This window comes from Orcinus orca, chromosome 10 (genome assembly GCF_937001465.1).
Source record: "Orcinus orca chromosome 10, mOrcOrc1.1, whole genome shotgun sequence".
NCBI lineage: Eukaryota > Metazoa > Chordata > Mammalia > Artiodactyla > Delphinidae > Orcinus > Orcinus orca.
Window position 1 is genome coordinate 84057795 of NC_064568.1, and position 14678 is coordinate 84072472.

General features: G+C 40.4%; 3 protein-coding genes across 4 annotated transcripts in view; 1 reads left to right on the plus strand and 2 right to left on the minus strand.

The window, feature by feature from the left end:
* Positions 1–525: 525 nt before the first annotated feature.
* Positions 526–14678, plus strand: part of ZSCAN31 (zinc finger and SCAN domain containing 31) — a 30659-nt gene continuing 16506 nt past the window's right edge. Inside the window, exon 1 of one of the 2 annotated variants that reach the window (XM_012539191.3) lies at positions 526–3622. The gene's annotated coding sequence lies outside the window, so the exon portion shown is untranslated. The remainder of the gene's footprint in view (positions 3623–14678) is intronic. The other variant, XM_033417055.2, reaches the window with a different exon arrangement.
* Positions 5373–14678, minus strand: part of LOC101279885 (zinc finger protein with KRAB and SCAN domains 4) — a 94026-nt gene continuing 84720 nt past the window's right edge. Inside the window, exon 6 of the transcript XR_007469890.1 lies at positions 5373–5401. The gene's annotated coding sequence lies outside the window, so the exon portion shown is untranslated. The remainder of the gene's footprint in view (positions 5402–14678) is intronic.
* On the minus strand, positions 5379–7549 carry LOC125960321 (zinc finger protein with KRAB and SCAN domains 4-like). Its single transcript, XM_049693703.1, is given in 3 exon segments — positions 5379–6380; positions 7329–7453; positions 7455–7549. Coding segments are annotated over 3 exon segments (1083 nt in total). The 3' UTR covers positions 5379–5517.

Genomic DNA, 14678 nt, shown 5'->3' on the forward strand with positions numbered 1-14678 from the left:
GGGATATTACTACAGATCCTGCATTTATTAAAAGCTTTGTAAGTGCAGACAATGAACAATTTTGCACTTATAATCATAACTTTGACTACTTAGAAGAAATGGACCAATTCTTCAAAAAGTGCAAGCAACCAAAATCCAACCAAGATGAAATAGATAATCTGAATAGTCCTTTAGCCATTAAAGAAATTGAATTCATAATTTAAAAGTTCCCAGATCTTCAGGTCTAGAGGGCTTCACTGGAGAATTCTACCAAACATTAGAGGCAGGATTATCAACAATTTTACACAATTTCTTCCAGAAAATAGATGGGTTATATTTTCCAACTCTTTTTTTTTTAACATCTTTATTGGAGTATAATTGCTTTACAATGGTGTGTTAGTTTCTGCTTTATAACAAAGTGAATGAGCTATACATATACATATATCCCCATATCTCCTCCCTCTTGCATCTCTCTCCCACCCTCCCTATCCAACCCCCCCTAGGTCCCACCCCTCTAGGTGGTCACAAAGCACCTATCTGATCTCCCTGTGCTATGCGGCTGTTTCCCACTAGCTATCTATTTTACATTTGGTAGTATATATAAGTCCATGCCACTCTTCCAACTCTTTTCATGTTGCTAAGATTACTCTGATAGGCAAAAAACAAAAAGAAAAACAACTCAGCCTAAACCACACACCTTATACAAAAATCAGCTGAAAACAGATCATGGGGCTAAAACATAAGACATAACTTAAAACTTCAAAGAAAACATAAGAGGAAATCATCAGGACCTAGAGTTAGGCAAAGATTCTGAGAACTGACATCAAAAGCATGATTCATTAAAGGAAAAATTAATAATTTTGTCTTCATCAAAATTTAAAACTTTTGATCTGTGACAGACTCTATTAAGAGGATTAAAAGACAAGCTACAGACGGGGGAAATGTTTTTATACCATATATCTGACAGAGGACTTGTATCTAGAATATAAAAAGAACTCACCTAATCGCAACAGTTAAACAACAAACAATTCAATTAGCTATGGGCAAAACTCATGAACAGACATTTTACTGAAGAGTACCTAAAAATGGAGGCACTGTGTCATTCATCATTTCATGCCCCCATATCACATCCCAGTCACCCTCACTCCCAAGGTTACTTTAACTTTTTTCTCTTCATTGTAGATTTTCTTAAATTCCATCAGTTGAATTTAGACACTTTTTTTTTTAAAACAAAAATGTGGAGAAAGAAGTGTAATACAGACACTTCAAGGGTTACAACACCAACTACCAGGAGAGTATTGTCTGTCTGCTTGACTGGGAGCTCAGGGAGTAATGTGGAGTCCATCCTACAGAGATGGCTAGAGCATTGGGAACCCTTTTTTCCTTAAAGTAACTGAGGTTGGGAAGAGATCAGGAGGCACAGAGGATCAGCTCCACACCAGTAAGCGTAGATTTGCACTGACTTCCGTTTTTCAGTGGCCGTCTACTCAGCCTCAAGAAACAAACTTTTAATAACTAAGGCATTAGAAAGCTGGATTCAATCCTGCCTTCAGGGACTTAACTCCTAAACATTCATCAGCAGGTAGCATATGCTATTGAGTCTCAGAGACTCTTTTCTGTTACAACAGAAAAACTGTTATTTCTGGAAATAGGTATGTGAACACTTTGGCCTCAAGCAGTAGGTGCCGGGGGGATTTTATGTTGCAGTGAAAGAGCAAGTAGAATCAACCAATCTTCAGAATCATTCATTCATCAGGAACTCTGCTAGGTGCTGAGGATACAGTAGTAAGCCAGTCATTATCTCTTGTCACTCAGCCTCATACCAGCCCTTCTTTATCCCGATCTGTAAGCAGGGTAAGGAGGCTACAAACATTATTTCCTAGGCTCCTACTGTCACTTGTAAGAACTAGAGATCAACAGTGGGGGAGCATGGTTAAGAGTTGTAATACTTAGCTAGTACCTGAAACTACAGTATTGTGATGGTTAATTTTGTGTCAACTTGACTGAGCCACTGGATACCCAGATATTTTTTTTTCATTGAAAAATATCACAACTTTTACTGTAATGTTTTTTAATGTTTTTATTGGAGTATAATTGCTTTACAATAGTGTGTTAGTTTCTGCTTTATAACAAAGTGAATCAGCTATGCATATACATATGTTCCCATATCTCTTCCCTCTTGCATCTCCCCCCCTCCCACCCTCACTATCCCACCCCTCTAGGTGGCCACAAAGCACCAAGCTGATCTCCCTGTGCTATGTGGCTGCTTCCCACTAGCTATATATTTTACGTTTGGTAGCGTATATATGTCCATGCCACTCTCTCACTTCATCCCAGCTTACCCTTCCCCCTCCTCCTATCCTCAAGTCCATTCTCTAGTAGGTCTGCATCTTTATTCCCATCTTGCCCCTAGGTTCTTCATGACCATTTTTTAAAAATTCCATATATATGTGTTAGCTTACAGTATTTGTTTTTCTCTTTCTGATTTACTTCACTCTGTATGACAGTCTCTAGGTCCATCCACCTCACTACAAATAACTCAGTTTCGTTTCTTTTTATGGCTGAGTAATATTCCATTGTATATATGTGCCACATCTTCTTTATCCATTCATCTGTTGATGGACATTTCAGTTGCTTCCATGTCCTGGCTATTGTAAATAGAGCTGCAATGAACATTGTGGTACATGAGTCCTTTTGAATTATGGTTTTCTCAGGGTATATGGCCGGTAGTGGGATTGCTGGATCATATGGTAGTTCTATTTTTAGTTTTTTAAGGAACCTCCATACTGTTCTCCATAGCGGCTGTATCAATTTACATTCCCACCAACAGTGTATGAGGGTTCCTTTTTCTCCACGCCCTCTCCAGCGTTTATTGTTTGTAGAAATTTTGATGATGGCCATTCTGACCTGTGTGAGATGATATCTCATTGTAGTTTTGATTTGTATTTCCTCTAATGACTAATGATGTTGAGCATTCTTTCATGTGTTTGCTGGCAATCTGTATATCTTCTTTGGAGAAATGTCTATTTAGGTCTTCTGCCCATTTTTGGATTGGGTTTTTGTTTTTTGATTTTGAGCTGCATGAGCTGCTTGTAAATTTTGGAGATTAATCCTTTGTCAGTTGCTTCATTTGCAAACATTTTCTCCCATTCTGAGGCTTGTCTTTTGGTCTTGTTTATGGTTTCCTTTACTGTGCAAAAGCTTTTAAGTTTCATTAGGTCCCATTTGTTTATTTTTGTTTTTATTTCCATTTCTCTAGGAGGTGGATACCCAGATATTTGGTCAAACATTTTTCTGGGTGTGTCTGTGAAGGTGTTTGGGGATGAGATTAACATTTGAATTGGTCGACTTCGTAAAGCAGATCACTCTCCCTAATGTGGATGGTCCTCATCCAGTCAGGTGAAGACCTGAATAGAACAAGAAAGGCTGATCCTCTCTGGAGTAATAGGGAACTCCTCCTGCCTAACTTCATTGAACTGCCTTCAGACTTGTCTTTTCCTGCCTTCAGACTTGACCTGAAACATCATTGGCTCTTCTTGGTTCTCAAGCCTACTGGCTTTTGGACTGGAGCTACGCCATCAGCTTCCCTGGGTCTCCAGCTTGCCAACTGCAGATCTTGAGACTTCTCAACCTCCATAATCATGTGAGTCAATTTCTTATAATAAATCTCTTTACATGTACATCCTATAGGTTCTGTTTGTCTGAAGGACCCAGACTAATACGAGTATGTTCAGGAAGTTCAGAAATCATACAGTAGATTTTTATTGGTTTAAGAATTCACTTAGACAAAATAAATAACTATATTGTTTACTACTGTAATACAAATAATTTACATAATGATTTGTTAGATTTGTGTCCCCTGAAAACTATGAAGTACCAAGGCTTGGAAACTGGCATAAAAACAGGGACTCAGATCTGCAAAGGATTTTGGATAAGCAAGAGAGAATATATCACAATGGTGAAACTATTAATTGTGAAAAGTGGCCAGAAAACCTTGCTATATGAATTCCTGAGTCTTAGAATGATATTGTAAATTTTGTAAATGATATTGTAAATAGTCTTAGAATGATATTGTAAATAGGGAAGAGATTGCTGGTGCCAGAAGCCAAGTGAGAAGTGTGAGTAGATGCAAAAGCAAAAGCATATTTCTGTAATAAAGAGAAGTGATACAAAATAAAGTTTGCAGGAAAGTAGTCATCCTGAAATACTTTTTAAAAAGCAATTCCATTTGAAATATACATAATAAATACTTCTTGCATAATGCTGACTAAAAAAACTTTTGTCACTTGAATTCATAAGACTGCAATTTTGACTATCAGGAAGAAAAAAAAGATGGTTTACAAAGTGTGTTTAAAGAAAAGTAGATAGCCTGAGGAGTTAACTTAATGCTTAAAGTTCTCATCATGAATAATGGAGGAAGAGGTACCACACAGCTTGTTTGGGATTCAATATATAAGAAGACCAAGATGGTCAACACTAAAAATGGAGTTTTGAAACCATAAGTGATACTTGTTGTAAATATCTGGTGTGAATCCACTGACCCAGAGAAAGTTTGAACTTAGTAAGTATAAGTCTTGATGTAGTCTATGATACAGTTGCGGGGAGGGAGAAAGTTTGTGGGCAGGATAGTGCCAGGAGCTTTAGAGAGCACTTGGTCAGGCCCAAGAGAACTAAAAGGTGAGAACCATGATGCTGAGCTTTAGAGAATCTATTATTTTATCCTGATGTGATAGCTGATTTTCACACTGCCTGCATAGGAACAATTTTCTCCTTCAAAAGTAGCAAAATTAGCGTCAGGGAAACATTAATAAAAGAATGTAATTCGATGGTTGACATATATTCACATTGATTTAATGATAAAGAAGCTGTTTCAGGCATTCATATTAGAATTCCTAGGCTGGTAAAGAAATTTGGATTCCTTCTGTTGCAGTAACCCTACCGTAACCCTACTCTGCCCTTCCTGTGTGCTTGACAAGACATGCACTACCACTAACTCAGAACCTAGTACCTCAAAATTAGGCACAAGCACAAATGGTTTTGGTGACAAATTTTTCAGAAATCTAGACATCAGATTTTCAGAGCTATGAAGGTAATCTCACTGGTACAGTGTATGTGTGTGGGGGGGGATGGGTGTATAAGAGTTCATGAATCTGACAAACCATGGAGGTTTCATTATAAGCAAGATGAATAGTCAGCACAGCAGCCCCCAAATCACAGCCTTCTACTCATCATAAAGTGCTGGCTGAGGGTAATTAATTAGCCAGTTTGGGAGCCCTTTTAAGTTCAGTAGGTCAGAACAAACCATTTCAGGGCCGACCTCTTCCAGACAACTCTCCCATAGCCTCCTAGCAAACAAAAAAAAATTTTCAATCACCTAGAATGTAGAAGATAATTCAGCCAGTCTCTATTTTCTAACAAACACCTGATGATGTGTGGGAGTAAATAAAGCCCAGCTCACAATTTTCTAGCCAGCAAGGGCTCCAGGGTGGCTTCAGTTCAACGAGGAGTGAGCACCAACTCTGGCATATAAGACATGGGTCATGGAGACAGAATTTTTTTCCCAGCGTGGCTTCTCTGATGTTGAATAAGGTATGAAGTTCGGGTGAAGCCTTTTCCGCATGTATCACACTGATAGGGTTTCTCACCAGTGTGGATTTTTTGGTGCTCAATAAGGCTTCTATTCCTAGTGAAACTTCTCTCACACTCATTACATTTATAAGACACGGGAGCCTCAACATTTTCCCACTGGCTTCCCATCCTCCCCTGACTCTCCCAGGTCTCTCCACGGTCAGGATTCTGAACGTTTTTATCGCCGTGGATCCTCTGATGTCTCAGGAGATGCGAATTGCGCCTAAAGGCTTTGCCGCACACATTGCACTGGTATGGCTTCTCCCCAGTGTGGATCTTGCGATGTTCAAGGAGGCTGCAGCTCTGGCTAAAGGTTTTCCCGCAGTCATCACACTCGTAGGGCTTCTCCCCGGTGTGAGTTCTCTGGTGTTTGATAAGGTTTGAACTGTGACTGAAGACTTTGCCACATTCCTCACACTCATATGGTTTCTCCCCAGTGTGGACTCTCTGATGAATGACGAGGGCAGAGCTCCCGATGAAGGTCTTGCCACACTCCTCACATTCATAGGGTTTCTCCCCAGTGTGGATTCTCCTGTGCTTAGTCAGGCCTGAACTCTGAGCAAAGGTCTTCCCACATTCATGGCAATAGTGCCGCCTCCTCCCAGAGGCATTTTCCTGCTTTCTTTGTAACCTGCCCTCCTGTGCACCAGCTTCTGCACATGTAGAAATCTGGGCAGTGTCTTCACTCAGGTGGCATGGCATCTGCCCAGCCTCCTGTTCTGGATGGTCCTCATCTGGAGGCAGGTCCCTGATCTTAGTCCATATCTCACCACCTGAAATAACAAATGACTAGCAACTGTCAATTATGTCCTGCCACGGGGGAAAGCTTTGTGATGAGTTCCAGGGAGGCAAGAATTATAGAGGTCTATACATGGCAAGGATGAGGAGTTAAGTACAAAAATAAGGATGAAAATAAGAGGGAGAACAGAGTACTGGGGAGGAAGGAGACAAGGATGGGAATGGGTCCATCGGATGAACGATACAAACTGGCAAGGTTGTGAGGACTGTGCTAGGGATACATGCAGTGGCTCTAAGTTCTAAGGACAGTAAGGCAGGCTCGTGCACCTAGGATTAAATACTAAAAGGGTTGCACAGAAGGCAACAGTAAGCAAGGCAAGTGAAAGAACTTCTGAAGCATTTAGTAAGAAAACAGGGGAAGTGGGGACTCAAAAATTGATCACCAAACAATAACAAGGGCAGCCATCTCTCCTATTATTCCAGGTAGTGGCAGGATCCCCAAACAAAACTGGCTTCAACCTTCAACACTAGGAGATCTGAGTTGGAGTGCCACCCCTGCAATCTTGTGCACCTCTGCACCACATGCTTATCTCTAAGGCCAGGCTCTGCAGTCAATCTCTGGGTCCCTTCTAGCTCTCACTCTATGGTCCTATGGCCCACTTCCTGAAGATACCCCCTCAGCTCTCCTCTACCATCAGGGCTAGCAACAGGAAGGGAAGGGGAAGAAATAAGCATTTACTGAGCATCTACTATGAGCTGGACCTGTACTAGAGGTTGTAAGTGCTTCATCCCACTTAACCTTACTACAGGGCAGAGGAGAAGGCAAGATCAGAAGGGTTAAGGAACTGGTCAGTAGCAGAGTTTAGAAATGATGATTCTGATCCAAACATAAGTGGGTTCGATGGCTTCTAACAGCCTGGTAGGTTCTAATTCACAAAGGCAGTCAAGAAACCTTATGAGAAATCAGTGCCCATCAGTCTTACCCAAGGAGGTCAGGCTGCCACAGTTCTCTTGCTTTTCAGCTCTGTAGAAGTTCACCTGAGCTGAATCCAGCTGTGTCCATTCAGGGGAAAGAGTCAGGGCCACATCTTCCATTTTCAGCGGCCCCTAAAACAATAGGGGCCAAAGATTCATGCTTGAGTAGAGCCTTCATCAGCTGGAACTGGCTGCTTTGTGAACCCCAGGATGGTGTCGACAGTGCCATCTTGCAGCAGAGCAATTCTTGCCCCTGGCTACCACCTGGGACCTAGAAGTTATTCATTTATTTTCATTTATTTATCAAACACTTCTATAGCACTTTCTATGTGCCTGGCACTGTTTCAAGAGCACTAAAACAATTAACTCATTTAATATAGACAACAACCACCTTAAGGTTGGGACTATTATTAACCCATTTCACTGATGGGGAAACTGAGGGACAGAGAGTTTAGGAAGTTTGCCTGAGGTCACCCAGCTAATAAGTGGCAATGCTTAGGATGGGAGCTCAGGGAGAGTGAGTCCAGAGCCCATGCTCTTAACCATTACTCTGTGCTCCCTTATTACATATGTGTGCTTTTATGAAAACTCTTTGAGAATTGGTGCTAAGTTCTTAGAATACTAATATCTTTTCTTACTGAAAACAATGAGGATAATATTTTCTAGCTTACAGGATTTGGGGGACCAGCAAATAAGATCACATTATGTGAAATTACCTAACACAGGACCCTGCACATGTGTCCCTGTTAAATGCAGGCTTCTGTCCAGACATTTATAGTTAAATTACAGTTTTGAAGTTTTACTTTCTCATGTGCAACTCAGAATTCCCCACATCCTCTGTAAGGAATGAAGAGCCTGAAGCTAAGAGACCTGAAATCACTTTTCAGTGTTACAGGGTGCAATAGATCCCAGTGAAGAACCTTGGCCTTTTGGTCACTGGTTAGAAGGCTCTGGCTACACATCCTCTGAAGGAACATTCACAAGGACACAAAATAATGCAAAGAGGAAACAATCTCATAATACAGGCAAGAAGATGCCAGTAAAATCAACCCATTTTCTGTGATCCATGGGCTCCTTTCCAAGTGGTCCATGAACCTGGATGGAGAAAACTATTTTAATTTTTACTAGCCTCCAGGAGAAGTTTAGCATTTCCTTCCACTATAAATGGGAGCAAAAATCACAATATGGAATAAGCATATCCCGGACTTTGTCAGCAATAGAAGCTGCAGATGTTTTCACATCACATTACATTACCACCAGGCAAATATTGTCAGAGTCATTCGTGCTTAGAGCAACTTTGAAATTGCCAGTTATTAGGCCTGTCCCTAGGTCTTATTATTTAGTGCACCAATAAAAAAGCATATATAACTTTATCACAAATTTGTTTAATGTGATTCCTGGTGATATCATTAGCCCCATTCTACAAAGCAGTAAAATGAGGCACAGAGAGGTTAAGATGTTGGCCAAAAGTCACACAGCAAATGGCAGGAATAAGGCAGGAGTTGAACGAGGCAGTCTGACTCCAAAATCCAGGCTCTTATCCAGTACCACAGAGTAATTTAAAGACCCTTGTACTGACCTGGTCTCCAGGCGGAGCAAAAATGTAACGACTCCCATTTTCAAGGCTCGTCTGTGAAAGCAACCCAAGAATCCTGTCTTCAGATGCCCTGAGGCACGGACCCAGGCTCCCAGAAACAGCCCTAGACAAGAGATACGGGAGTGGGACCTAGGTGGGGAGCCCTACACCACAGCAGAGCACCCTTCGGTCGATTCCACACAGCCTCTCCCAGGGTCTCTTCCAGGGACTGCAGGGGACTGGCGAGGGAGGGGCTTCTCTACACACACAGGTAACACAGAAGAACGGTGGGTGTGCCAGAGGAGAGCCTGGAAAGGAGACCTAAACCTGCACTGGGGTGTGGGTGCCCAGCGGGCATACCCCGCTCACCCCACACTCACCACGTGTCCAAACTAGCAAACCACCGCTACCAGGCCTCTGTAGCTACCTCCACCTCCCAGACAGACACTCAGTCTTTTACTAGCTCCCTGCCCCGTCAGCTCCCCTCCCCTCTGGCTACTGAAGAGGCTTTTAGTAAATGACTTTTTCAGTTGTAACAAAGGGAGGAAAGAAAGGTGCAGGTCTCTGTCTATAGTTTGCTACATTTGTGAATTGAAGTGTGAAATAAAATTCATACTTTATGGCAAGACAAGAAAAATTTTAACATAAAAAATTTTCTCTGCCCTTTGGCCTCCTCTCTCCCCTCCACTGTGCATTGTGTACCCGCATGATGCATCGACCAAAGCTGCTCAACCATACAGAGCAACGTTCTCCCAGCACCAAGACAACTCCTTAAAAGATAGCATTCCTTCTTAATCTTGTAAGGACTGCAATGACTCATGACCCACTACTGGCTAGATTGTATAAACTGTCAATATGTCATTTAATGTACAGCCCTCTGTCTCAAACACTTACACGACTGCTTTGACCTATAACGGGAGAACAGTTCTTGGAGCTTTCTGAGAGGCTATTCCCAGGTTATAATTCTCAGTTTGGCTCGAATAAGATTTCCCATTTCTTTTTTAGATCATCTGATTAATTTTTCATCGATTGTATAGTCAGAAAGAAACTCTGGAAAAACACATAAGAAAATTAATAATAGTGGTTGCCTGTAAGAGGTGAATGGTGTCAACTACAAACTGGCACTAGCCATCTACCTCTACAAGGATTAAATTATGACCTTCAACACCCCCTGAAAGGAGTTCAGGGTAGAGATCAGGAATGAGGCACTCTGTACTCTGGGGAAAACTGGCGGAACAAGTCTTCAGACAGTGAAATATTTTCAGGAGAAGATTTTACGAGCCCAATTCTTGCATCTCCTCATATCTAGAAAAGCACTAAAATCCTTCATGGTGACGTCTGCTCCTCATGACTAGTAGCAACCTTCTGCAAAAAGTATGTGCTTGATTGCATGTACTCCCTCTTCACCAAAATCACATATATATTGACCTTCCCCCCCTACCTCTTTGGAGCAGTTTCTTAGAGCTATCTGAAATGCTGTCTCCCGGCCATTTTGCCCCAAATAAAACTTAACTCATGACTCTCATGTTGTGCATTTTATTTTCCAGTCAACGATGGTTAGAAACTCAGTGAAAAGGAGGACAAGTGTGAGAAGAAGAGTGTTACTCTAAGTATTTTAAATATATTGTAAATTTTAGAGCTGATCGTATTACCTAATTAAAACATTAATTATAAATATTGTTGACTGAGAGAAAAACACATAATGTAAAAGGTGTGAGTTAAGTTTTATTTAGGGACCTGAGGACTAGGGCCTAGGGAACCAGCCTCTCAGTAGTAGGGAAGGTAGAAGAGGAGCCAGTATATATGATTTTTCCCCCCCTGGGAAATACAAGTAGTCAACATACATTTTGGTAAAAGATCACTGCTAATCACGAAGAATAAGTGTCTCAAGTTAATGATTTTAGTGCTTTTCTATGCACAGGAAGATGCAAGAATCTGGGGGATCATTGAAATTCTTCCTTAGATTTGCATCTTAACTATCTAGGGGCTCCTTTATCCAAAGCCCAGAATCTTCATTCCGTGGGCAACTGCAGTGGGTTGTGACTTAACCCTTTGTATAACTGGATGATGAGCAACACTCCTTGTTCTTTTTTACAGTGCATGACTTTTATAAGGAACATGCTGAATTGTTTAAGGAGCAAGTCCAAGATAATTGAACACTCAAATTATGATGATTAATAAAAGAGTTTAGCAAGCTTGTAGAATTTTTAAAAATTCATATTCATAATTGCATTTCCCATCACCAGCACAAGTTAAAAAATGTAATTTTTAAGACAGAAATTACAGGAGCAAAGAAATACAGTACTTGAATGGAAACATACATGTTTCCATGGAGATATATACCATGGAGATACCGTGTCTGTGTATGGGAGAACTCAAACTCATAAAGTTGTTTGCTGCCTCTTCCATGACGTATGTTCTATGAAGGGCTTTAACTTGTAGTACAATGATCTTCAGACTTTCTGCTCACTCTCAAAAGTCCATCCAGACGCCTCTTCCTCAGACCTCGTTTTTGATTTTTCAAACTTTTTCTTTCCAGGCCCCCACAAACTAGCCATGACATCCATCATTGCCCTGAATGTATGTGACCTTATTTGGAGATAGAGTCACTGTAGATGTAATTAGTTAAGATGAAGTCATACTGGGGTACGTTTGGCCCCTAATCCAGTATGAGTAAAAGAGGGAAATTTGGACACAGAGACAAGCACACAGGAAGAACACCAGGAGAAGATGAAGGCAGAGATCAAAAAGCCAAGGAATGCCAAAGATTGCCAGCAAACCACCACAAGCTAGGAGATATACTTGGAAGATTCTTCCCTCACCAGAAGAATCCAGAAGAAACCAACCCTGCTAGCACCTTGATCTGGGACCTCCACAACTGTAAGACAATATGTTTCTGTAGGTTAAGCTACCTAGTTTGTGGTACCATGCCTAGAAAACTAATATTCCTACTGTCAGCCCTGGTCTCCAGCAGACACTCACCACAGACCTCAGTGATGCTGGTACATCTTTCATCAGCATATTCTTATCAGTTTGGTTAATAGAGGATTCTTCATCAACCCCACAGAATGTAGTCAGCTTATGGGTTTTCTAGCTTTACGTGCTGTGTCCAGTCTGGCGTGCACACTTCTCTGAACTGTTTGATCCCTGCCTCCACCGTTTGCAGTAGCAGTTCTGCATTTCTACTTCACTTGCTGTGAACCTTTGCTCCTTTCCCCTAACATTCTATTGTGAACACCTTCAAACATTCAGAAAGTTTGAAAAATTTTACAGTGCATATGATATTTGTCCACAACTGAGATTCTACAATTATCATCTTACTATATTTGCTTTTCCACATCTCTATTCCCGTATCTATTCATTTTTCTTAATATGTTTATATTTTCTTAATATATCAAAGTAAATTGCAAACATCAAGCAGTATACTTCCCCCTAAATATAATACTTCAGTGTGCATGTCATTAGCTAGATTTCAATATTTGTTTATAGCTCTTTTCTTCTGAGGTAAAATTATGTATAATAAAATATATTACTTTAATTGTACATTCTTTGAGTTTTCATAAATGCATGTCCCTGTGTAATCCAAACCTCTTTCGAGGTTAGAAATAAGTCATTTTATCTGCAGTTTGGAAAGACATTTTGATATGATTTAAGGAACAAATGATAAATTTTGAAATAAAGATTATTTATTAAAGAACAGAGAAAATTCAAATTAAAAGGATGTAATGTGAGAAACAAAAGGAATAAAGATATTAAATGAAATAAACAGATTTTTGTTCTGATATAAAGAAGCAAGTTATAACAAAACAAATTTCAGATTACATGAAAACAGTAATTCAATAAGAGGAAAGCTAAATATTAAATAAAATAATAAATCAGCTCTTGAATTGTTCAACAATCTAGTTAATGAAGAACAGTGTATCGCTGAACACAGTGAAAAGAGATTTACATTTCTTGCACATTTGACATAAAATACTGACACTGACGATGTCTGCTACTGACAATGAGGACATCAAAACAATCTGGTTAATGTGTCATCGATATGAGATTCTCAGATTAGTCCTCAAAAAACTTAAAACATCCTAAAATCTTGTAGCTCAAAATTGGAAGAAATTTGGGCTTCCCTGGTGGTGCAGTGGTTGAGAATCTGCCTGCCAATGCAGGGCACACGGGTTCGAGCCCTGGTCGGGGAAGATCCCAGAATGCCACGGAGCAACTAGGTCCGTAAGCCACAACTACTGAGCCTGCGCGTCTGGAGCTTGTGCTCTGAAACACGAGAGGCCGCGACAGTGAGAGGCCCGCGTACCCCGATGAAGAGAGGCCCCTGCTTGCCACAACTAGAGAAAGCCCTCGCACAGAAACGAAGACCCAACACAGCCATAAATAAATAAATAAGCTTTCATTTAAAAAAAAAAAAAAGAAAGAAACTTGATAGAGGTTTACCCAAATAACAACTTAAAATGTTTTTTTTAATTAATTAAGTTTCGGCTGCGTTGGTTCTTCATTGCTGCATGCGGGCTTTTCTCTAGTTGTGGCGAGCGGGGGCTACTCTTCGTTGTGGTGTGCGGGCTTCTCATTGCGGTGGCTTCTCTTGTTGTGGAGCACAGGCTCTAGGCGCGTGGGCTTCAGTAGTTGTGGCTCGCGGGCTTAGTTGCTCTGCGGCATGTGGGATCTTCCCGGACCAGGGCTCGAACCCATGTTCCCTGTATTGGCAGGCGGATTCTCAACCACTGCGCCACCAGGGAAGCCCTAAAACGTTTTTGATGAGTTATGCTAGAGGATAGATTTTGCTACATTATCTTTTCATTCTTTTTAGAAAAATTTAAATTACAAAATTAACATTAAAAGACAGTCTAAGAATATAAAGACACCAATTTAGGAGAAAATTATTATAGAAGTGCATCAGGCAGTTAATTAATAAAAATATTTTATTATTTTTCTGACTTTCATGTTTGTGATGCTTTTAAGACTTTAAAATTTGTAATATGTGATTTTCCATTCCAAATCTCCATTTTCATACCTATGTTTCACCCAAATTATATATATTAGATCTCACACTGTCTATATTTCTCTTTTAAGCTTCTTGAGGGTCAAGATCTGTGTTCATTATTATTATATCCAGTCCTTAGAGGAAACCCTTGGCACAAAGAATACATTCAAAGAGAATTTGTTAAATGAATGGATAAAAAAATAAATTCAACTTCTTAACATATATTATCTATCCCCTTCTCTCCACTACTGTGGCTACTGCCTTGATTCAGGCCCTCACTATATCTACCCTGGATTCTTGCAGTTGTCTCCTAACTGGTCTACCTGCCTGTAATCTCAAATCCTTCCAGTCTACTCTCCACACTGCTGCCATGGTAACATTTCTAGGGACAAATCTGATCATATCAGCCCAAACTCTCTGGTTAGGGATCCAGGAACAGTAACTGCAGGTGCCCCCTGCTGTATATTCTCTTCTCCAGCCATCGTGATTTGCCCAGTTTTCTGGATGACCAAAGTATCTCACCCCATTTCTGATTTTATTCTTTTATTCCATCTCCGGAAATTCCTTTCTCTTGTTCTATTTCCCTGGTATTAAATACAAGGGCAAACTCCTACAATTTCCTGATCTGCTCCATTAGTTTTCCTCTTTGGCCTAATACATACATTTATCTTCTAAATACTTACACGGCATTTACTATGGTACAGGGACTATCCTAATCTATTTACAAACATTTACTTCATTTTTATTTCATTTCACATACAAATCAGCTGTATATAGTTACTTGTTTCTGTG